The 23380-nt window shown below is 45.7% G+C and overlaps 1 protein-coding gene across 1 annotated transcript in view; it reads right to left on the minus strand.

Annotated features, from left to right (window-relative positions):
- LRMDA (leucine rich melanocyte differentiation associated) overlaps nt 1–12103 on the minus strand; it is a 999454-nt gene extending 987351 nt beyond the window's left edge. Inside the window, exons 1-2 of the mRNA XM_054729044.1 lie at nt 12021–12103; nt 2947–3047 (exon numbers count right to left, since the gene is read on the minus strand). Of these exons, the coding sequence (XP_054585019.1) occupies nt 2947–3047; nt 12021–12050 (131 nt within the window). The 5' untranslated portion in view covers nt 12051–12103. The remainder of the gene's footprint in view (nt 1–2946; nt 3048–12020) is intronic.
- Between the last annotated feature and the right edge of the window lie 11277 nt (nt 12104–23380).

The following is a 23380-nucleotide window of genomic DNA, read 5'->3' on the forward strand; positions in this document are numbered from 1 at the left end:
ACAAATGGACTGTAGCTGATTTTACAATCTATAGGAGTAGTAAATTTTGTACTGGGGACAATGCTCTGTTTAAAGCAGTGCCCTGATGGGACTGTCTGGGTGTGAAAAGGAAACCGGCAGAGATGTTCTAAAAGGGGGCGAGGGGTAATGTTTCTGTATATAACACAGTGAGGAAGCATGTTGTGTTTACAGCTCCGGGAAGAGGGAAGTGACATGGAAAGGAGAGAAGGGGCTGGGAGAGAGAGGCACCTGGGCACATGCAGAAAGCCTGACTTAATGAGAGGCATAGCCAGGGATTTGCAGGAACAATGCCATCCCAAACTTGTCAGTTTCTGTGTGCTCCAATTGCCACCTCCCCCTTCACCAGACACCTCCAACTGCCAGTAAAACTCTATAATACATAGTAATATTGCATTGTTGGGCTTTGGAGAAATGAAGGGAGTGTCCCGAGTGGGGGCCAGACAAGCTGCCAAGAGGGAGAACAGCAGACAACAGAACAGAGATGGTTAGAGCAGGGACTGTGGGGAATCGGGGTGCAGGGCAAACTGACGAGGAGATAAGCTCTCCCAAGTCCCGTGGAAACAGTATGGAGGGCTAGGGAGAAACATTTCACAGAGTGTGGGATGGGAATTCACAATATTTCCCTTGGATATGATGATTCCTGCAGCCTGGTGAGCTTGGATCCTCTATTACCAACCTACTTACTTAGAAGGTAAGTTTATGATCATCTTTCTCTTCCCTTCCCTGTATTCTCTCCCCCTTTCACTTTTTTTAAAAGAAGAATTAGCTAAGCATCTAAAACATCTTTAATTTCTATGTAGCTGAAAAGGCAAAGAGACACCAGTGCCTGCATACACTCACATCTTCCTCTCACACCCAAGAGAGATAGTGCTGCCTCCCCACCCTGCTATTAGGTAAATAAGACGGTCAAAGAGGGTCCAGTCTCAATCCTACTCGTGTCAGGTCAGGATTGCTTTTATCCATTATGGTCCATTCTGGTCTGCAACTCCCTCCAGCTTAACCAAGTCTCAGTGTGAACCCTTCCCGAACCTTAGACCTCGCTCTTCCTTTGCTCATCTCTGCCCTGATCCAGCCAGAAGCCAGTGTGCAGTTCACACACTGACCACAACACCGACAAGAATAGGCTCCTGACCACATGTGATAAGATCCTCAAACTCAACACTATGGAAACGTCTCTCCTCTAAAAATAAAAATCGTAACTTCTCTCCTTCTGAACCTATTTTACTGGCCTTCCTCTCACTACATTTCCCTGCCTTCAGGACCCATCATTTCCTCTGATTAATCCTTACAGCCCCTCAAGGCCAAGAGCCCCTTCTCACCACCAACCCTACTCACCACACACACACACACACACACACACACACACACACACACCACCCCTCCCAGGGTCCAGCCCCTTCTCCGCCAAAGGAAGAGAGGGCCCCCCGAGAGTGACAAAGCCGCCTCTGTTTCCTCAGACCTGCCAGCCCAGCCCCATGACCTGTGCCCGCTGACACACTCCCTCCTCATGGGGCCCAGCCTCCTCAAACCCACATCCGGGCTCTCAAGAGCAAGGCAGCCGCAGCCTGAGCCCCTAGAGGCCAGTCACAGTTCTTCCTTCCGATGCCCCAGCAAAAGAGCCCTTTTCCTCAGTCCATGCTGGGGAGCTGTTTAAGGGGAGCACATGTCTAAGGCTAGTCCAACCAGGCTATGTACTCCATCCTTTCCTTGGGCATTGGGATCAAACAATATCCTTAATTTCTTAAGAGTCAGCATTTGTCTAGCATCCTCTCATCACTATGCATTACTTTGCAACTTTTCAGTTTCCACATCTCCCCAGAAGCATGCAAACCCTTTGGGAGTCAAGGAGAGAATACACACAGTACCCACTCCTTACATAACCCTCGGGACGCTCCTTCCCTGAATGAGGCATCTGATGGTCACGTGCCCCTGATGACCTTCCAAAGAAGCCCTGCTGGCATACCTCTACCCACTGGTGCCTTTATGCCCTGAGTTTTGTCCATTTTCTCTCAAATTCTTAATTCCCAAGTGTCCTGACTCAGAAGTTGAGAGATAGAAACTCCAAGGCATGGAAGGAGGAAAGTGCCTGAGCCCTGGGGTGGGATTCGGGCTCCTCATCAATCCTTCCACCACAAGACAGATGGTTCCATTCAAGGATAACATTGTTCTCAAGAGGACAGGCACCTAGGGGAAACGCCCTGCGTGGGACCAGCGGCCTAGGAAAAACCACCTCCCTTGGCGAAATGTCCACCCCTGCTCATTGATCCCACTGATATCTGCTTTCCGAGTAGCTCCTACTTCATGCCCCCAAACCAGTCGCAATTCAAAACTCTTTAGGAAGAAATTAACTAACTATTCTCCATTGGAATAATACAGAAGATCACACTTGCCTTTTGCCAAGACTGGAACAGCGGTTCAAGTGTTCCCTCCCACCCACCCCATGCCAACTGCATTTGAATTACTTTGAAATACCATCTGGGAGAAATCATCATCACAAATATTTAAGGTTCCAATTCATAAAAAGGCAAAGAAAGAAAACACACACGTACACCCTACCTGTGATTTGGGAAATGTCCAGAAGAGCATTCCTAAACACCCTCCAAACACTTGCTGGCCCCATCTCATTCCTCCCCGAGAGTATTCTACCTTGTCTGCGTGAGTATCAGTGAGAAAGGAAAAGAACACAGTGAAACTCTCCTAAGAACTCATGTGAGATGGACGATGCCTATGCTCACTGCTTCTTCAGTGGCACAAGGAGGCCGGCCGAAAGAATCATTCAAAGTAGAGTCAAACCTCTGGGGTGCGAGTCCATGCGTCTCAGATCCCTGCACCCTCTGCAGGGCTAGAGCGGGTCACTTACCTGCAAGCTGTTACCAGGGGTCTGGGTCTCCCAGGCCTGGTCTGCATCTTGTGAAAGTTACATACCTCAGAAGGTTAAAGCTCAGATCAAGCCTCTTGGCGAAATGTCCACAGTCCCTGCCGAGGTGCTCTGGAATTTCTCTGCAGTCCTGGCCTATGTAGGACACCTGGAAGTTAAATGGAACAGAAACACTGTGGCAAACGGAAATCGCCCAGCTGCTCACAGCCCTGAGTCATTGATCCGATGATTGCTTCCGCAACTTTAAAGGCAAGCTCCTCACACACACGCACAAATGCCATATTTGTGGCTGTTTTTCTGATCAGATCAGCTTTGGGGGCTGCAGGGGCTCTGCCAACAGCTCCCCCTTTCCTGGTACACTTAGCATGATGAAGACGAATCCCGGCACAATGGAAATTGGACTAAAATTGGCCGGATTCAGATGTCAAAAAAAAAAAAAAAACAATGTCAGAGCATGGCGATATAATCACAGCAATCAGCCTCTCGTTCAGGGGCCTTTCCAACAGCTGCCCCTCTGGCTCTCCTCCTCCACTGCCTCCCCCCACCCCGCACAAGTACCCTGTTATGCACATTACCTCATAAAGGTACAGCAGATGCACTTACCAGTATTCAACCTGCATGGTGCTGAACAAATAGGGTTGGACAAGCAAACCTTCCCAGACCGCCAATCCCATCTTATTACCACTGTGTATCAAATGTCTGCCTCGCTCTGAACAAAGCCGATTCAAAGGCAACAGGGCAATGACTCCAAGGAGCCTTTTGCCATCAACACCTCTCTGCTTGCAGAGCTATGCCCCAGGGCATTGTTTTATTTATATTATTAATCTAGTGTGTACCTAAATATTAAAAAGCTGAACTAAAATGTGACCCTAAAACTTCTGACTATGACAAGGTCAGAGGGTTTTCTCCCTGCTCCAACCACCCCGCTTTTGAAACCCATTTTTGCAGACAGCACTCCGAGGGCAGGTTTGGCAAACCATTCCAAAAACCATAAAACAAGCCTGTAGGTCAGAGTTGGCCAGTGAGTCACAATACATGATGCCTCCCTAGAGGACTCCAGGTAGAATTCTGCCAGGTAGAAAGTCTGGCCCATCACACAGCTATAATCTTGATCCTTCTCCCACCCCCTTCCCCCACAAATACACATTCTTCTACGCATACAGACAACAATATCTTGGAATGAGTAAGAGATTCCTCGGGGGGGTTATGATTCCTAATGGGGAAACAAGAATATGGTGGACAGCTCAGATATTAGGTTTAACCATATGAATTACTAATATTCAATCATTTTAGAACTACAAAAGCAGCACTTTCCTATGGCTGAACCTAACACAAATCACACTTCACCCTAGCACCCTCAATGTTTCATGTCATCGCTCTGTCCTCTCCTATCCAATGAATACAAACTGCTGACAATACAATATCCTGTATTCACAGTCCTTCAGTAACTTCATTCCTGGAAGAGAGAAAGTAGGGAGAAGGGACAGAAAACTAGCTGACTCCAATAAAATAATTTTGACTTGGGAAAATACAGGGTTCTGAGTTCAATCTAGCAAGCTCTCCCCTTTCATGGGATTCATCTTTCTTCAGAACTCCTTGTGTAATAATTTAACTTCAGCTTCCAAGCCATGATGGAACTCATGCACCAAGGAGAAACGAGGGATATAAAGCTCAATTAAAAAATAATAATAATAAAGCTCAATCAATCTACAGACCTCAATTTCCCTCCGGATGTCCACTCGATCAGCAGCCTGTTCTATAAGTTCACATTGATCCCCAGGCCCATGGTGCTCACCATAAAAGCCATCCCGTTCACCCTGGCATGCACTACCATCTTGTACATATCATCATCATTCAAGACCTCTGATATAGGAGAAACCAAGATGGCGGCATAGTTAAATACCTAAACTGCAGCCTCGCACAACAATTTCAAAAATACAACTAAAAGACAAAACGGACATCATCCAGAACCACAGGAAAGCTGGCTGACTGGGAATTCTACAACTAGAAGGGAAAAGAAAACCACAAGGAAAATCAGAGGAGCTGTAAAAGCCTGAGGTATGGACACACGGGCACGCGCGTGCGAAGAGGACAGAGCCGGAGAGGACGGGGCAGCTGAGTGCCTGGCTGGCATTCTCTAGCAGGAAGGAGATAAAAGCTCCGGACTGCGCTGAAACCCAGTTCCGGGCGAGACCCTGGGGACCCAGGCTCACACTGGGGGAATCTGGGCTGTAAGGCAGAAACTGAGGGGAGCGGCGAAAGGCAGAGCTCCAGAGGTGCGCATGTGAATGTGCGCAGAGGACGGACTGTTGACTGTGCCGCTGAATTGCCCTAGTGGGAATGAGACAAAAGCTCCGGACTACGCTGAACCCCAGTTCCGACTGCACTGAACCCCAGTTCTGGGCGAGAATCTGGGAATCCAGATTCATTGGGGGAGAGACTAGACTGTTTGGCAGTGGGCGAAACTCGAGGGCACCTTTCTCTCAGAGGTGTTTGCAGGGAGTACAGAGGGACACTGAGACCCAGGAACCTCATAGGGTGGGGCTGACGGGAAGCCAAGGCTGTAGGCTCCACCCTGAAACTCCACCCCATCCAAGCTGAGCACAGAGGCTTTTCCAATTTTGCAAGTCTAGTCGAATAAGGCTGTCTCCCAGCGTAGACACAGCTGATCCTCACAGCCAATTAGCCTGGAGGTCAACTCCTCCCACTGATACCAACAACAATCAAGACTTAACTACAACAAGGCTGTACACACAGTCCACAAAGGGGTACACCAAGAGTGCCCACCTCAGGTAACTGGGGAGGCCAAGCCACTGACCCATATAGGACAACTAGCACACAAAGCTACCCTACCAACTCAGGGAAGCAGCGAAAATGCAGAGACAAAGAAACAAATCACAAACCAAAGAAATGGAGGAAAACAAATGACTGGAGATAGAGTTCAAAACCACAATTATAAGGTTTTTCAATAATTTCCTAGAAAAGGCTGATAAATTTAGCGAGACCCTCGAGGATATGAGAGAGACCCTTGAGGATATGGAAAAGGACCAACTAGAAATTAAACATACACTGACTGAAATAAAAAATATTATACAGACACCCAACAGCAAACTAGAGGAACACAAGAATCAAGTCAAAGATTGGAAATACAAAGAAGCAAAAATCACTCAACTGGAAAAGCTACAAGAAAAAAGAATCCAAAAATTTGAAGATAGTGTAAGAAGCCTCTGGGACAACTTCAAGCATACCAACATCAGAATTATGGGGGTGCCAGAAGAAGAGAGAGAGCAAGATACTGAAAACCTATTTGAAGAAATAATGACTGAAAACTTCCCCCACCTGGTGAAAGAAATAGACTTACAAGTTCAGGAAGCGCAGAGAACCCCAAACAAAAGGAATCAAAGAGGACCACACCAAGACACATCATAATTAAAATGCCAAGAGCAAAAGACAAAGAGAGAATATTAAAAGCAGCAAGAGAAAAACAGTTAGTTACCTACAAGAGAGCACCCATACGATTGTCAGCTGACTTCTCAACAGAAACTATGCAGGCAGGCCAGATGGGAGTGGCAATAAATAGTCAAAGTGATGAATAGCAAGAACTCCAACCAAGGGTACTCTACCCAGCCAAACTGACATTCAGAATTGAAGGTCAGCTAAAGAGCTTCACAGATAAGAAAAAGCTGAAGGAGTTCATCACCACCAAACCAGTATTATATGAAATGCTGAAAGGTATTCTATAAGAAGAGGAAGAAGAAAAAGGTAAAGATAAAAATTATGAACAACAAATACATATCTATCAACAAGTGAATCTAAAAATCAAGTGAATTAAAAATCTGATGTACAGAATAAACTGGTGAATATAATAGAATCAGGGGCATAGAAAGGGAGTGGACTGACAACTCTCAGGAGGAAAGGGGTGTGGGGGGTGCAGGAAGAGACTGGACAAAAATCATCCACCTATGGATGAGGACAGTGTGGGGGAGGTAAAGAAAGAGGGTGGGATGGGAACCAGGTGGAGGGGAGATATGGGGGGGGGAAAGAGGAACTGTAATAATCTGAACAATAAAGATTAAATTTAAAAAAAAAGACCTCTGATATATATGGCAGAGAAGCTGACAATTAGATGTAGAAACTGAGCTCCTTCCTCATAGACTCACCAAGGACTAAATCTGGTAGGGACCTGGTTTGTCAAAACCCCTCATGTTTTAAACAGGGAAACTAAGACTCCAGACCCATCCCCAGTATAATAGAGCTTCTTAGTGATAGAGCCTGGACCATGTCCTGCACCAGGAATAATGACTTCCAACTTGGCCATGGAGTTCTTACAAATCCACATGTGGATTTTCTTCATCAACAAATGCCAATGGCTCATCTGTCATATGTTTTGGCTTCAAACTGAGTCTTCCTAACTAAAAGGTCAAGAACTACCTCGTGACAGCATGTTGAAGGCCCCAGAAGAGTGTAAGACACTAGGAAAAGAGATGGATATTTGCTCCCCTCTTTCCTCAGTAGGATTCCCCTTCAGACGAAACAGCAACACTAAGGAGAGCTATCACCACAAAGCATTTGAATCATTCACAACATGTCTGACAAGACTTTCATAACAGCTGGTTTTATTGTATGGTCTTAACAGCACAGCATCCCAAGAAAATTAAACAAAGCACAACTTGCTCCCATTCTACAGAGACAAAGACCAAGTCTCCAAAATTTAATAGGAAAACCAACTTGACAAGCGACCCTCAGGTAAACTGGAAGCTTTTAGAGATGCGAGTTAACCCAACCAACCATGTTGAAAGGTTAAAATCAGCTGGAACAGGCTTAAAAGCAGTAGCCACTGTCGGGCACTGCAACCGACACTCCTAAGATTCTGTTTAAGAAATGCTTCTCAGCAGAAAACATTACCTCTCAGGATGCCATGAAGCTTCTTGGAGCACACACCCACCTAATGTAAGATACAGGTCAGAAGAACAAGAGAAGGGACGTAGAGATTAATCTTAAATGTCATGAAAGGGTATATCTAAAATGAGAAGTCATTGCATTAAGTCAATTATCTTGAGGAACCAAGTTTTGTACTTTTAATTTGCCCACCTTATATAGATTGTAACCCGAAACTTCTACCCTGTGTGAAATGACAGCATAAAGGGACGCCATTATCAGGGAAATTAAAACATATCAAGTTAAAGATCCCTACAGAGAGAAATACCAGAAAGAAAGACAAGGTTGTCTTGGCAGGATCCTCACACATATACACACCCAGCCTCTCTAAGGGGTTGCAGAAAATTACCAGTTTGGCTCCCAGGACATTTCTGGAGATGGTGAGTTTGTCCGTAGTCACACAGAGAAGATTTTATATACCTGTCCCCAGCCAGGGGTGAGGGATCCTTGATTTTAAATTTGCAGTACTGGTCCATCCATGTTGTTGCAAATGATAAGATTTCATTCTTTATTATGGAAGTAATATTCTATTGTATATATGTGCCTCAGTTTTTTTATCCATTCGTCTATGGCACTTGGGTTGCTTCCATATGGTGGCTATTGTAAAATAACACAGAGAATATAGTGGTTCATATATTTTTTTCAAATTAATGTTTTGAGTTTCTTCAGATATATACCCAGAAGTGGAATTCCTGGGTCATAAGACAGTTCCATTTTTTATTTTTTGAGGAACCTCCATTCTGTTTTCCATAGCTGCTGTCCTAATTTACATTCCCAACATTTGCAACAACATGAATGAACCTAGAGGGTAGCATACTAAGTGAAAAAGTCAGAGAAAGACAAATACCATATGATTTCCCTTATATGTGGAATCAAAAAACAAAATAAATGAATAAACAAAACAGAAGCAGACATATAGATACAGAGAACAAACTGATGGTTGCCAGAGGGGAGGGGTTTGGGGAGGTGGGTGAACAGGGTGAAGGGATTAAGAAGTACAAATTGGTAGTTACAGAACAGTCATTGGGGATGTAAAGTTCAATATAGGGAATATAGTCAATAATATTGTAATAACTATGTATGGTGCCAAGTGGGTACTACCAGAGGATATCTTTGTAAATTGTATAATTAACTAACCACTATACTGTACATCTGAAACTAATATAAAATATTGAATGTCAACTGTAAAAAAAGTTTTAAATAATAAAAATAAATTTGCACCACTAGAAGCTGTCAGAGTAGAAACAGCCCTGGGCATGAGTTCAAGTCCCTTTGCTGCTAATTACCAGCCATGTTATCTTGGATGAGTCACAGAAGACTCTGTTTCCTCTTCTGTAAACTAGTCATACACTAACTGCCTCCAAAGGTGTTAAAAATAATGTAACAATATTTATTAACTGCCTACCACCTGGCTATTATCTAGTCAATCCTCATGAACAGCCCCATTGAGTCACATATTATCCTCATTTCACTTATATTACAGGAATGAGATAACAACTTTAAAACTCAGCACCTAGTGGCCACTGGATAAAGAGTTGAATCAGACCAATATCCCTATGGAAGGGATTTATTATTCTGATGTCTGTTGGGCACAAAATTTCAATGTCCAAATTCCAAGTTTGCATTTGTGTCTACCATTGTATTGATGCTACTACTTTAATTGTCATAAATTAGTGGAAAAAGAAGATTGAAAACTTTATGCTGAATATGAATGATTCACTCAAGCCTACTGAAGTCATATCCATGTCAAATGAAATATTTTATAGAGAAAGTGGAAGGAGCCTGGCCAGTGTTGCTCAGTGGTTGAGCATCAACCTATGAACCAGGAGGTCACAGTTCAATTCCCAGTCAGAGCACATGCCTGGGTTGTGGGCTCAATGCCCAGTGTAGGGCATGCAGGAGGCAGCCAATCAATGATTCTCTCTCATCACTGATGTTTCTATCTTTCTCTCCCTCTCCCTTCCTCTCTGAAACCAATACAAATATATTTTAAATAAATAAATAAATAAATAGAAAGTAGAAAGAACTACATCTCCAAGTGTTTGAAGTTGAGGCCTATGGAACTCCTAAAAACCAGGGCAATGGCAGTCAGTCCACAGAGGGGTTGAAAGCAATGACCCAGTTTCAGCAGAACAATATCATCCATCTCATTAAGTTATTTTAATTTTATTGGTGTTATGGTTGGTGTCTTTATACTTAAACCATCCCTTTACTTAGATTTTATAGGACTCTAAATATGAGCTTAGAAAGAGTTATGTCTGGTTTTACTCTTTGTATATTTAAGCAATGTTGTGATAAAAACAATATTAACACTGGGCTCATGTAAGTCCTCTCCAGCCTCCCCACCCCACCCCCCCTTTAAGGATATACAAAAGTTTGAGAAATACCATGTGACACACTTAAGGTGCTATTTTAGGATGGCTGTCATCAGGAACTGCAAGGGGGAGAATGCTAAAAAGACCCTCACCTCAGGGCTGCCACTTGGGGTTAGGGTCTTTAGGTTCTAGGACATATAATGCCCCAGGGGCATTTCCCAGCTCCTCCCCTGGCAGGGGCTCAAAAATGCCTCACCCACAGGTCAGTGATTGTCCTTAGGCTGTTCGGGGTGGGCTAAAGGCAGAGGGTATGGAGAAAATCAAGTTTGGGAAATGGGGAAGCAAACAGAAGGCACAGGAAAGTCAGCCCCATTGTCAAGTTCTCCATGAGGCTGGAAGAAGCTACCCCCAGAGAATGGTAGATTTGAAATGCAGAGACTTAGGGTCTAAGCCCCATCCTTTTTTTTTTTTTAATCCTCACCCAAGGATGTTTCTTAGTTGATTTTTTTCCAAGAAAGAGGAAAGGAGATAGAGAAAAACATCGATGGATGGGAGAGAGAAACGCCACGCCGATCAGTTGCCTCCTGTACCCTCAAGCTAGGTATGTGCCCTGGCAGGGAATTGAACCCGCAACATTATGGGTGTAGAGGACAATGCTCCAACCTACTGAACCACCAGGCCAGGGCCAATAAGACCACCATTTTTAACCTCTCCCCCTGGCTGGTACCTCCCTGGCCTGCTCACTTCTGAACTCTGAGACGGGAAAAACATTCCCTTTAGCCCGAAGTAATCTCAAAATCTAATCCTGCCTGACACTACCTGCCTTAGGCAATCCAAGGGGAGAGTTTCAAAACCTTGCAACTATTTCTCTTTGGGTGTGCAGGGAAGGAGGGGAGTAAGGGGGCTGGCTTAATCAGAGGTTAAACAGAGACCTGGCTTTCCCAGCAAAGGAGTCCCCTGGTCCTAGAGTGGCTAGCGCATCCCTCCAGCAATGATCAAGAACACCTGAGGCTTCACCACAGGTGAAGCAAGGGCAGCTGCTGTCTATCGCCCACGGTGTAAACTGGAGAGTTGATGTTTCCCAAAGACACCCCTTCAAGAGAATGGGAGGGCGGTAGCCTTCTGCCTGCCCTGGAAGAGGGGCCTGTGGGGAGGAGCCAGAGCCAGTGTGCAGTGGGCCCTCACCCTAGCGCCCGCCAGGATGCTTCTTGACCTCACTGTCTTTGGGGGGGCGGGTCCTGAGGCACTTTGCCTTCCTGAACTCCTCCCTCCATTATTAAAAAACTAAGATGTATACAGGCACACCTAGGAGCTATGCCGGATTGGGCTCCAGACCACCACAATAAAGCAAGTATCACAATTAAGCCAGTCCTGCTGATGGAGGGTCTTGCCTTCGACTTACAGAAAACGCAACATCTGCGAAGCTCAGTAAATGCCCCCCAAAAGGTAAGCCTGGATTTTACAACTGCATTGGTATAAAGACGATATAGTAAAAAGTTTTTCTTGGATCAGAGTTCTTATTCGCTTCTGATTAAAGAAATTAAAACGTTTTTGTGGGGGGCTGCGGTCACTGACCGCTCTCCCAAATCCGGCTGGCCCTGGTCAGTGAGCGCTAGGGACAGGGAGGTGGAGACGACTTGGGGTGCGTTCTCCCTCCTCCCTCTCCCCGCCCCCCAGCTAAGGGGTGTGCCAGGCTCAAAATGGGGTCTCTCCTCACCAACCTCGGGTAGGCCTGGGCAGGGGACAGACTTCCCACGTGCAGATCTGAGGTGGAGCAGGGAGCCCTGTTCAACCTCGGGGCCCCCTCCCCGGACCAACTCTACCCCGGGCGTGGGCAAGGCTGGGCGGGGCGAGCCTGGCGCACTTACTTGCGTTCCACTGACAACAAGCCCGGCCATGGCGACGGGGCGAACGACCCCAAGCGCGGAGCGGGGAGCACGGAGCGGGGAGCCGGGAGCGGGGAGCGTGGCGGCGGCCGGCTTTAGTTCCGCACTGGAGGTCAGCTGACCTGCGGAAGCCCGTGGCGCGGGCCGAGCGGGACCCGCTCAGCTGTGGGCCGCCCCGCGCAGGTGCAGGTGCGCCTCCACCACCCAGTGCGCGCCGCAACAGGTGGCCCGCAGCGCGGTACCCCGCGCCCGTCTGGCTGGCGTGGCCGCGTGACTCCCCCGTGCCCACGGCCTCCCAGGACCCTATCGCCCCATGAGGAGGTCAGGGGAATAGGAAAGCGTCCCCTAAAACTCCATACCCAGAGCTCTACTGCGTTAGTAGGGTCAGACTGAGACCCTCCCCGCCCCCCCCCCCAATCTGGGCCGTTAGTTGGGGGAGTTAGCGGGGCGGGGGGGGGGGCAGTGCGTTAAGCCTGGCCTTTCTAGTATTTCACAATCCGGATTACGCAACTCTCTTCAACTGCAGGGAGGAGGGGCCTCTTGGCTGGAAGTCTCCTCCCCAACTTTTGAGAGGAAGGGGCAGTGGGGAGGTGGAAAGGACACCTGGTGGGTGGGTTTCATTTGTGAGGGAGGAGGGGGAACTGAATTTCCCTATAAATAAAGTGTTGGCTCAGCTAATAGCATCCCTGTTGACAGTCCTAAGCCCTGGGAGGGAGCTGAATGACCTGCCCAAATTTCAGGCTTCTCTTTTTCTCTTCCTCTTCACGGAGTAAAGGTGTCTGTGAGGCTCGGAGTTATCCATGAGGTCAGACCACCACCACACGTTGCCCTCCCCTGGAGGAGGGAGGATGGCCATTACTGCCTCCTATCTGGATGAAGCCAGGCCTGGTAAGCAGGTACTGGAAGCTCATGCCGATCCTCAACTGAAAGAATCCAAATTTCCCAGTGCCTATTTTTGCCTTCACACCTCCATCCCCAGGACACACAAAGCTATTACCAGATACCAATTCGTTGTCATGTTATCACTTGTCCCCTGTTTCAGCCAAGAGCTGCTGCTGCCTTAACCCTGCTCGCTTCATACCAGTGGGTATAGGCCCCACTCAAATCGAGAAAGGAAAACTGAGTCCTGACTTGCCAGACTCCAGGTCTCACAGGCATCACAGGCCTGTGTGTAACTGTAGCTCCCCACCTCTGTCCAGGGGTGTTCACCAGGCTTTGCCTTGTCCTGTGTGTCCAAACAGCACCTGGGAACTCCTGGTTGTACAGCGGAGGATGATCATTATGATCACGGTTAAGCATTTTGTGGCTCTCATCACTGTCTCTCAGGCCTGGTGCCAACGCATTGTAATGTGAACCTTCATTGTCAGCAGTCTGATGAGTGATGTTGACCTCTGAGGGCTGACCCACCTGCCCCTCTCTCTGCTGGGAGGAAGGGACACGGCAAAGTGGAGCTGTAGGAACATAGACCTGGCTGTGTTTACTTTGGGGCGTTCCAGGAAATGCTGCAACAAAAGGTCCTGCAGGCCAAAAAAGAAAGCTTGCCCTCCAGACATCAGGGGGATCAAAGGGAATGTTTATAGGCCTACAGCTCCTCATGCTCCTCCCTCCTTCTCTGCTGGACGTACCCTCTCTGGTCCATTGTCCATTTTTGTCTGCATTTCCTTCCTGAAAAGGAGGAAGTGGACCCAGTCTCTGTTGGTCATGATACTCTGCCCTCCCCAGACACCTTTCACCTTGACCTTCCTAGAAGGGCTTTGACCAGCAGGAGAGACAAACCTACTCAAAGATGAAATTGGAAACACCCCAGGAGGAGGATGCTCAAGGCCATCTCATCCATGCCCCTGCCTCCTTACACAGCTATGTCTTCAGAACATAGACTGTTCTGCAGACTTGATCAATAATGCCAACGTGGGCTGGAATCCTTTCCACCTTTCCAAACCCCTTCACTGCTGATCATTCTCAAGGCCTGAAATTTTCAATGGCTCCTGAATAAGTAATAACACAGTCCAAAATCTCTAGTATGTCCCTCAAGATATTTTATCATTCCAACAACCCTTACCTCTCCTGCCTCTTCTCCTTTATCTCACATCCTCTGCTTATTATTTAGTTGTTAGGTTTGCCTAGAATAACTCTGGACCCACTCTTGTCTCCACTATGTGAACATACCGGGAAGGCCAGTTGATGGTAAGGGAGAGAAAATTGGGAAAATCAAAAATAAATACAGTTCAGGTGGGCTTCGGTGTTTGAAATGTAAGCAGAAGACAATAGGGAGCTATTGAAAGTTCTTGAGCAGAATAGAAACTTGCTGAATGTAGTAGGGGAGGACTCCTCTAGAAACAGACTGGACCAACCTCTCCTTATTCCCCTCAGCTGTTGGAAGTTCGTGTTCAGAACATAACAACAGGAAAAGAAGGAAGAGTTGGCGGGTGAGGTGGGGGGAGGGGCGGGGGGAGAAAAGGAGAAAAATAAAAAGGATCTGTATCTCTAGACCAAGGAAGATGAGAAGAAAGAGGTCAGGAACACCCTTCTATCTCATCACCTTCTTGAACAAAAGGAAAATTAAATAGAAATAGCAAAAGGTAAACCTCTTCGTGCAACATGGACCTCCCTTCAGGAGAGGAGAGAGTAAAGGAATGCTGAGATAGGGCTGGCCCAAGTGGTAGACAAATAATTCCTTTGGAATACAAGGACTCTTCAAGAGCAAACAGAGAAGATAAGTCTTGTTGGAGTTACTCCCTGAGCACACCTCTTTCTGCCGCTGCCCCAGGAGCACTGAGGGAGAGGAGGGGCATCTGTAGTCACCTGGGTTCTTTCTCAGTCCCTGCATCCCATTCCATGGCCCACTGAAAGTCAGCTGTAGGCACTTCCTGCCTCATCTCATTTTATTCCACAGCCCTGAGCCCCAGCTTCCAAGGCCCAGGCACTGTGCTAGGCACAGTGGGTACACATGACAAAGACATACCCTTCAGGAGAGATTTGTGCTCAGACATTTACAGTACTAAGTTGATGAGAAGCACTGTAATTGTGAGAAGCACTGTAATTGTGATCCTCTTTTCTGAATCCAAAATTGAGACAGGTAGCCTAATTTGTACAGTGCACTTATGATGATCACAGAATAGAAGGTTCAAATCAGGTCTGAACCGGAAATCCTGGGTCTATGAGTTCTGGAACTCTTAACACATGCTTATGGAGAGTGATAAGGTCCAACACATACGACCGGACATTTCCTTATCGCCCTTGATGAAGAGGGCAATATTTTATTCCTACTGTCATCTTTGTTATTACTATTATTATTATTCTTTGGCAGAAGAGGCCCTTTCCCCTGGAGTCCTTCCTCCGTCACATTCCTAGGGACAAAAAGGAAGATCCTGTTTACTTCCAATCAAGGGAGTTGATTCTGGGGTTGGCCAGAACCAAGCGAAACAGGAACTGATCCCTTAAATCTTCCAGCTCGATGCATCAGCCCCTGAGAGAAGAAAGGGCCAGTTAACAAAGTTTTATTAGCATTCCTACCTATCCATAGCCGAATTTCTGTTCAACCTGGCCTCATTTCTTTCAGGCTTACCTCCTGGGCAGATTAAGATAGTTGCTATAATTAATCATGCCCCAGCCCCTAGTTTGGACTCACCACATTCAGATTTCAATTTAAAAAAAAAAAAAAAAAAAGGCTGGATGTCTGCATACAAAATGCTCTTTGTTGCTGAGGCAGCCTCCTTTCGGCCTAAAGGAGGGAGTTCAGACAGTGTAGGAAAGAGAAAAGGTTCCCAGGCCCTCTCTGCAAAATTTGCACATATGTGTAGGGATTGAGGATGATCTATGCTCCCAATCAGAACAAAGTAAATGTTAAAAAATAAATATTAAATGCAATCATGTCTGGCATCAGTAATCATTGCACAAATGTTAGATTATTATTATTTACCACTATAATAACTATTACTACTATTATCATTAATTCTCAGTGCCTCTGACTTCCCTCCTTTTGGGATCTTTCAAGATTCTGTTGTTGCCTCTCTATTAAAATGCAAACATTAGCAAAGAGTGGGGAGGAGTAGGTTTGAGAAGGTGAGTGGGAAACCACTCCTGTGATTTTTGCAACATGCATACTACTTTTGTAATTAAAAAACAAGAAGGGAGAAGACTGGGATGGAAGGAGCAACAAAAGAAGAATTTACCTTTGAAACTGCTATCTGCCAATCTCTTAGCATTATATTCACAAATCTCCAAAACAGCACTGAGAAACAAATCTTACCTCCCGATTTGCTTAGAACTTGTCCAATACTCCAGGCCTTAGCTGAGCTTAGGAGTGAAGTCATCTCTGACTTGAGAAGAGGGGCTCACATTTGGACTTTTGAGAGGGAAAGAAATACTGACCAGAGGAACCTGCTCAGCTGTATATTGTTCAGTGGCGGGGGGGAGGGGGAGCAAAGGGGGATGAGAGGAGCAATGGCTAAGCCCCAAGTACCTTCCAAAATCCCAACTTGACATGGAGAAGAGTTCTGCCACTTAGAGGCCAAGGAACCTCCCCCCACCTCAATTAAAATGTATGGAAATGAGATTCTGAGTCAGTAAGTGGTACCCTGTTCTCTATGTTTTTCTCAAGTACCCTCAAGTAATTTGGAATTGTGATCTGCAAATTCACTGCTTTAGAAACCATCTACTCCAACCACTGATTGTGCAAACAGAGACCTAGAGAGTCACCCAGCAAATGAGCAGCTGATCCAAAGCCAGAACTCTGATCTGAAAAAAATAAAACAGGACTCCTCCTACTTCCCAGTGAGAACAGGGTGAAGAGACTGGGGAGGAGCGCCCGAAAGATGCCATTTCACATCTAATCGCTTCTTGTCACGTTTTAACCATTTTCCTCATATGGAGCCCCACGCTGATGGATCAGAAATAACATTTTCAAAGTTATATCTGCAAGGAAATGGCTATTAATGTTCTTCCTCTCCTTTTAGAGTGCTGAGGAATACATATTAATTTTCTCTCCACTTATATTGCCTATTTGCAAATTGTATTCACTACCCAGTGCTCCAATTTGTCCTACCCATGAAGAGATTATGATGAATAAATGTGTTCCTGGAAATAAAATAAAATAAAAAATTTGTCACTGAGATTTATTTTTATAATTATTTACAGGAATTATTTTAGAATATATGGGGGGCAATAATAATAATGCACACATGAGGGTTCTGGCGTGATTTACCAATATTAATTCAGAGCCACTTCCCACTTCTTTGAAAGGAGCCCCAGCATTCTGTGCAGCTCTGAGCCAGGGGCAAAGCAAGTGTCAGCTGCACCTGGCACCACCCGTGCCAGGAGGCTGAGGCCAGCTGAAGGGCTGGTCAAGCCTCATAATGCCCAGTACCCTGGCCTGGGAGTCCAGGTTCAAGACCCAACTTTGCTACTAACTAGCTGAGTGCCCCTGGATGAATGCTTAGTTTTCTTAAATGTAAACTAATTTACTTGAGCAGCTAGTTATCACTAAAATAAAAATATAAGTAAATGTGTACATCTCCCCAAAATGAGAGAGAATGCAGTCATTAGTAAATGATTATTAAGCACCTACCATGTGTCAGGGACTGAGGGCACAATAAGGAACAAGACCCATACAGTCCTTACCTCAATGAGTTTACATTCTGAGAGAAGGACACTGGTAACAAGTAGATAAATAATATAATTTCATATATGTGAGATATAAAATTTTAGATAACACTGACACATGCTTTGCAGACAACATGGGGGGTGCCTAATTTAAATACAATGTCCTATCCCTGAAGAGATTTAAATACAATGTCCTACCCCTAATTTAAATACAATGTCCTACCCCTAAAGGTCTCTGCTAGCCGGTCAGGTCCTGTCTTCTGTGAAATCCTTGATGAGCAGAGCATGGGCTGGACTTCAGCCCCACTCACAAAGCTTTTGTGATGTGCAAACTGCATAGCCTCACACAGCTGTGGAGTGTCCCAAGAAGGATTGTCTAAGGGGAGCAACATTTGAGCAGACGTCTGAATAATAAGATAAAGCCAGACAGGAGAAGACTTGAGCGAAGGGTTTTCCAGGCACAGGGAACAGCAAATGCAAAGGCTGTGAGTGTTCTCTTAGTCTCGTGTTGTCCCTTTGCTTATTCTTGAGTGGTAAACTTGAACTCAAGTGCTTCCAAGGGCACAGAGTCACCCCAATCAGGAGGATGAGTATCTCAGGTACAGCTTCACCAGTCTTTGGATTGCTCCTAGCTCCTTAGCACAGGGGGACTAAGTCCTTGAGATGCAGCAGCTGGAAGTATTCATGGGCGCACACATAAGTTCTAGGGTGGACATCTAGAGGGGGAATGTTCCAGGCAGCTAGCTACAACAGCAAGTGCCAAGGTCCTGAGGTAGGAGGGTACCTGGCAGGTTTGGAAAGGAGCAAATATGTGAGCATAGCTGGAGTGGAGTGAGCAAGGGGGAAAGTAATAGTAAATGAAATAATGGGTTAGGCGGGGGGGGGGGGCGGGGGTAAGGCAGGGAGGGGGTGCAGATTATCTAGGGCCTGATACACTGAGGTCAGGACTTAGATTTATACTCCAAGTGAGATGGGGAGCCTTGAATGGAAGACCCACATTTTATAAGGATTGTTCTGGCTGCTGTGTTGAAAATGGACCATGGACAGGGAAGGACAGAAGGAGGGAGACTAGAGAGCAGGCTACTGAAGGAACCGTGGAGACAGTGAACACAGCCTGAATATATCCTGAAGATGGCATCAACAGAATTTTCTGATGGATTGAACATTGAGAGTATGAGAAACACAGGCTTCAGGGTAATTCCAAGATTTTGATCTGAGTAAGTGGAAGGATGGAGAAAATTAGGGGGTTGGGGGGCCAGGGAATCACTTTTGGATCTGAGAAGTTTGAGATGACTTTGAGACATAGATGGGGAAATGTCATTGAGGAAATTGGATACATGAGAGTTAAGGAAACAGATCTGGACCAGGGTTAGAAATTTGGGAGTCCTCAGCTTTTGGATGGCATTTAAAGCCACAAGACAGAATAAAAAAAGATCTGAAGATTTGGCCCTAGAGTACTAACACAGAGGTAAAGAAGGGAAGGAATCACAAAGAAACTAAGAATGAGCAGTTGGAGAGGTAAATCCAAAATGTTGTCAGGCCCTGGAAGCCAAGAAAAGAAAGTAATCAGAAAAGATGGGGTTCCAACATAATGGCCCATTCAGCCAAGGATCATCAGGGGGATTTTGAAAGCATTTCCAAGTATCATCTCACAGATTACCTATAAATTACAAAGGGGAAAAGAGTCCTTAGAGTGGAAATATCTAGTGGTCATGATCCTACACAAGAGCTCAAACTTAGCATCTCCAAGGGTGAGACAACCTGACAATATGGGCCTCTGATATGATGCAATAGGAAGTACACATCACCTACATGGTTGTCTTGCCAAAATGTTTAACCAGAATCAACCATGAGGAAACATACAAATCCAGAAATTGTAACATTCTTCAAGACAACTGGGCTAGACCACCCAAATTGTCAATATCATGAAAAGGGGGGAGGGAGGAGGTGGGCAGGGAGGAATGCTCTAGATAAAAAATGAACTAAAGAGACATGAAAACCAAGTGCAATGCATGATCCTTTATTGGATACTGAATCTGGGGGAGGGGGGCGTAAAAAGACATTTTAGGGACAACTGGAAATGTTTATATTTGAACCGTTGGATGATATTGAATTAACATTACTTTTCTTAGGTGTGCAAATTGTATTGTGGTTTTGTAAGAGAATGTTCTTTTCCTTAGGAGATGCAAGCTAAAGAAATTATGGATAAACATCAAGAAGCCTAAAGCTTTCAAATGGTTCAAGGAAAGAGAGAGAGAGAGAGAGAGAGAGAGAGAGAGAGAGAGAGAGAGAGAGAGAGAGAGAGAGAGAGAGAGAATACCAATATGGTAACATGTGCTGAAACCGGTTTGGCTCAGTGGATAGAGCGTCGGCCTGTGGACTGAAAGGTCCCAGGTTCGATTCCGGTTAAGGGCATGTACCTTGATTGTGGGCACATCCCCAGTAGGAGGTGTTCGGGAGGCAGCTGATCGATGTTTCTCTCTCATCAATGTTTCTGACTTTCTATCCCTCTCCCTTCCTCTCTGTAAAAAATCAATAAAATACATTTTTAAAAAAATATATGGTAACATGTTAGCTGATAAGTCTAGGTGAAAAGAATTGGGCATTTATTATCCTGTACTTTAAATCTTTTCCATAAGTACCAAAAAACTTACAAATAAAATGTCAAGGGATAAAAGGAAGAAAGAGTGATTGACTTTTCCAGCGCTACTTAAGGTCAAGTAAATTGAGTACAGAGAATTTACTTTGGATTTAACAATATAGAGGTCATTGGTGACTTTGAAGATGGGAAAAAGCAAAAAAGGCAGGGAGGGGCCAAATCATAAATAGACATGTGGGCCTCACTTTGAGCACAATGGAAGTGGTTATTAAACATTTGTGTTTTCAAGCAATCGGTCTGACAGTTGTAGATAGGATGCATCTGGAGGAGAGAGGAGTAGGGTCAGGAAAATGTCCTTCCAGGCTCTGAAAGTGCCCTGGACCCCCATGAAGGGTGGTGAGGGCCTGAAGGGAGAAACTGCAGAGACTATGCAGCCCAATTGCCAGGACTTGATGCCTGTTGGGCACTGAGGATGGAAGAGCCGAGATGGTGCCATTCACCAAAATAAGGAGCGGGGACAACTTGATGCAGCTTAGAAGTCTACAAGCATGGTGCCTACCTCTGGAGGAAGCAGCAGGGACACTCTGGGACCAACAACTGCATATGATGATGTAAATCATGTCATTGGAGAACCTAGTGAACCGGTGTGGAACTGTCCACACTGCATGCTGTTCATCTGACGTCTGAGCCAGGCCAGGACTTGGAATGCGACAGTGACCTGTCTGGCTGTACCTTCGTTCACAAAGCCTCCTCCTCTTGGGAATCACTCCCCCCATAGCCTTTTACAAATGCTGTTCACCTTTGTTAACAAATTTTCTCCAATGCTCCAGCCCTCAGTGACTGTTCAGGGTCTGAAACAGTACCGCAAAGCCTTCCCCTGTGCCTGGCATTAATGTCTACTACTTGGTGTTGTTATGTCCATTTATATCTGTCCCTGGCTTTCCAACTAGTTGGTCAGCTCCTAGACTAGAGGGAACCCAGTTTATATCTCAAAATATGCCCAGCTTCATTCAGAACAGGTGATCTATAAACCTGTGAGGACCACTTCTCACTTCTATGGAAAGGGGTGAGTTACTTAGAGGCATCTCTGCCAGCCCAATTCCTGAGTTAAAACCCTTGGTAGGAAGCCTCCGCTGAAACAGCCCACAGCGCGCTCTCCCAAAGCTGTTTGCAGTAAGTGACTCACCCAATTAAGAACATCTACATAACAAAGCCTCACCGGGCTGCAGAGGTCACAGAGACTGTGAAGTGTGTCTTTAGTGTGTGCTTTGGAGAAGGTTCACTAATTACCAGTCATTTCCACCCCTCAAGAACCTGTCAGCCTTTGAGATGCAGAGCATAAAAGAATCCCCAAATTTCCACCCCACACATCACTTCTCCCTCCCCCACCCCCTGCATTTCAAACCTGTGACTAATAAGTGCCAAGGATGGGACTCTGCCCACCTGGCTCAGAGCCTGGAGGGAAGAAGGAGAGGATAGAGGTTGAGTTGCCGCCATAGGCAGTAATTTTTAGTAAAAGGAAACTGGGAGGGGCAAGTTAGTAAAGAGAGCTCTGGAAGCACTGTATTGTTGTCTGTTAAATGAGCAAACAAATAAAACTTGGTGTGTGTGTTTTCTCTCTCTCTCTATTTATAACGGTAATGTTTGCAGTAGAAACTACAGGTGAGCAAGAAGAAAATTAAAATCACCCACAACCCTACCAAGGTGACCAGTGGCTGGTCACATAGTCCCCTTGCATCCTGCTTTCTAGGTGACATATATTAATTGTGGGTATGTGCATGTCCCTGATCTTTTCTAATCAGATCTGTTCATCTAATGGTATATCTCCAACATCTCTCCCCATGGGCACACAGAAAGAATGTCAGCGCTGGTATGGATGCTGAATTGGGCTAGCAGAGAAGGTGGGCTTAGGCATTAAACAGGAGAAGGAGGCACTGCCGGAATTTCTGAATGCTGAAGGCCACAGTGAGGCAGGAAAGAACCCTGACGTTTGGAACTTTGAACAAATGACTTCCTCTCTATAAACCTCAGTTTTTTCATCTGTAAAGTGGGGGTAACAGTGCATGCCTTATAGGATTGTTGTGAGGATTAAGGGAAATCATGGTTGTAAAAGAGCTATACAGAAACTAAATGTTTTAGTACTAATTTTAATAAGTGTGCATTTGTGTCTATTTTGAGCACTTTCTATGTGCTAGGCACATGCATTGTTTCATTTAATTTACCCATTGACCTATGAGGTGGGTACCATTATTACATATATCTTGCACTTCAGAGAGAATAAAAACTTTGTACCAAGTCACACATCTAAGAAATGGAACCAAGCAGTTGGAACCAATGGAACCAAGCTTTTTGGAACCAAGCAGTTGCATGCCAGAGCCCACCACATGCAGAAGCACTGGATCTACTCTGATGGGGGTTGGGGAGGGGAAGCTGAGCCCTGAAGTGGGTGGTACAAGATGGAGCCTCAGCCTGGCCGGCTGAGCATCAACCTATGAACCAGGAGGTCATGGTTCGATTCCTGGTGAGAGTACATGCCCAGGTTTCGGGCTCAATCCCCAGTGTGGGGTGTGCAGGAGGCAGCTCGTCAATGATTCTCTCTCAACATTGATGTTTCTCTCTCTCTCTCTCTCTCTCTCTCTCTCTCTCTCTCTCTCTCTCTCCCCTCCTTTCCTCTCTGAAATCAATAAAAAAATTTTTTTTTAAAAGATGGAACCTCAGAAGCAAAGATGAGATTGAGGAAGGGGTGTTGACATGAGAGGAAAGATCCCAGTCTGACTGGGTGGCTAGTCTTCAGGGACAGTGAAAAGTAAGCTTCGACGGTAAGACTAAAGGAGAACAGCAGATGGAACATTTTTTGGTGGGAAATGGGTTGCCCATGAGGGTTTGCGGCAATGCAGGGTCCAACCAAATCGGAGTTTGGGAAGTGGGGCTAGGAGGAGACACCTCAGGAGGCTTTTAGGTGGCGGTGAGAAGGACTGAAGCTGGAGCAAAAGCACCTGGGGTAGAAGCCATTCTTCCTAGATAGCCCTTTTCCCCCCTACTTTTCAATCTATGTGACATTCGAGGCTAATCTGCACTTGGTTCCCAGAACCTCTGGCCTCATTTTTGGCATGTTTATTAACTCCTTTTGCATTTTGGTTCT

This window comes from Eptesicus fuscus, chromosome 17, assembly GCF_027574615.1.
Source record: "Eptesicus fuscus isolate TK198812 chromosome 17, DD_ASM_mEF_20220401, whole genome shotgun sequence".
In the NCBI taxonomy this organism is placed as follows: domain Eukaryota; kingdom Metazoa; phylum Chordata; class Mammalia; order Chiroptera; family Vespertilionidae; genus Eptesicus; species Eptesicus fuscus.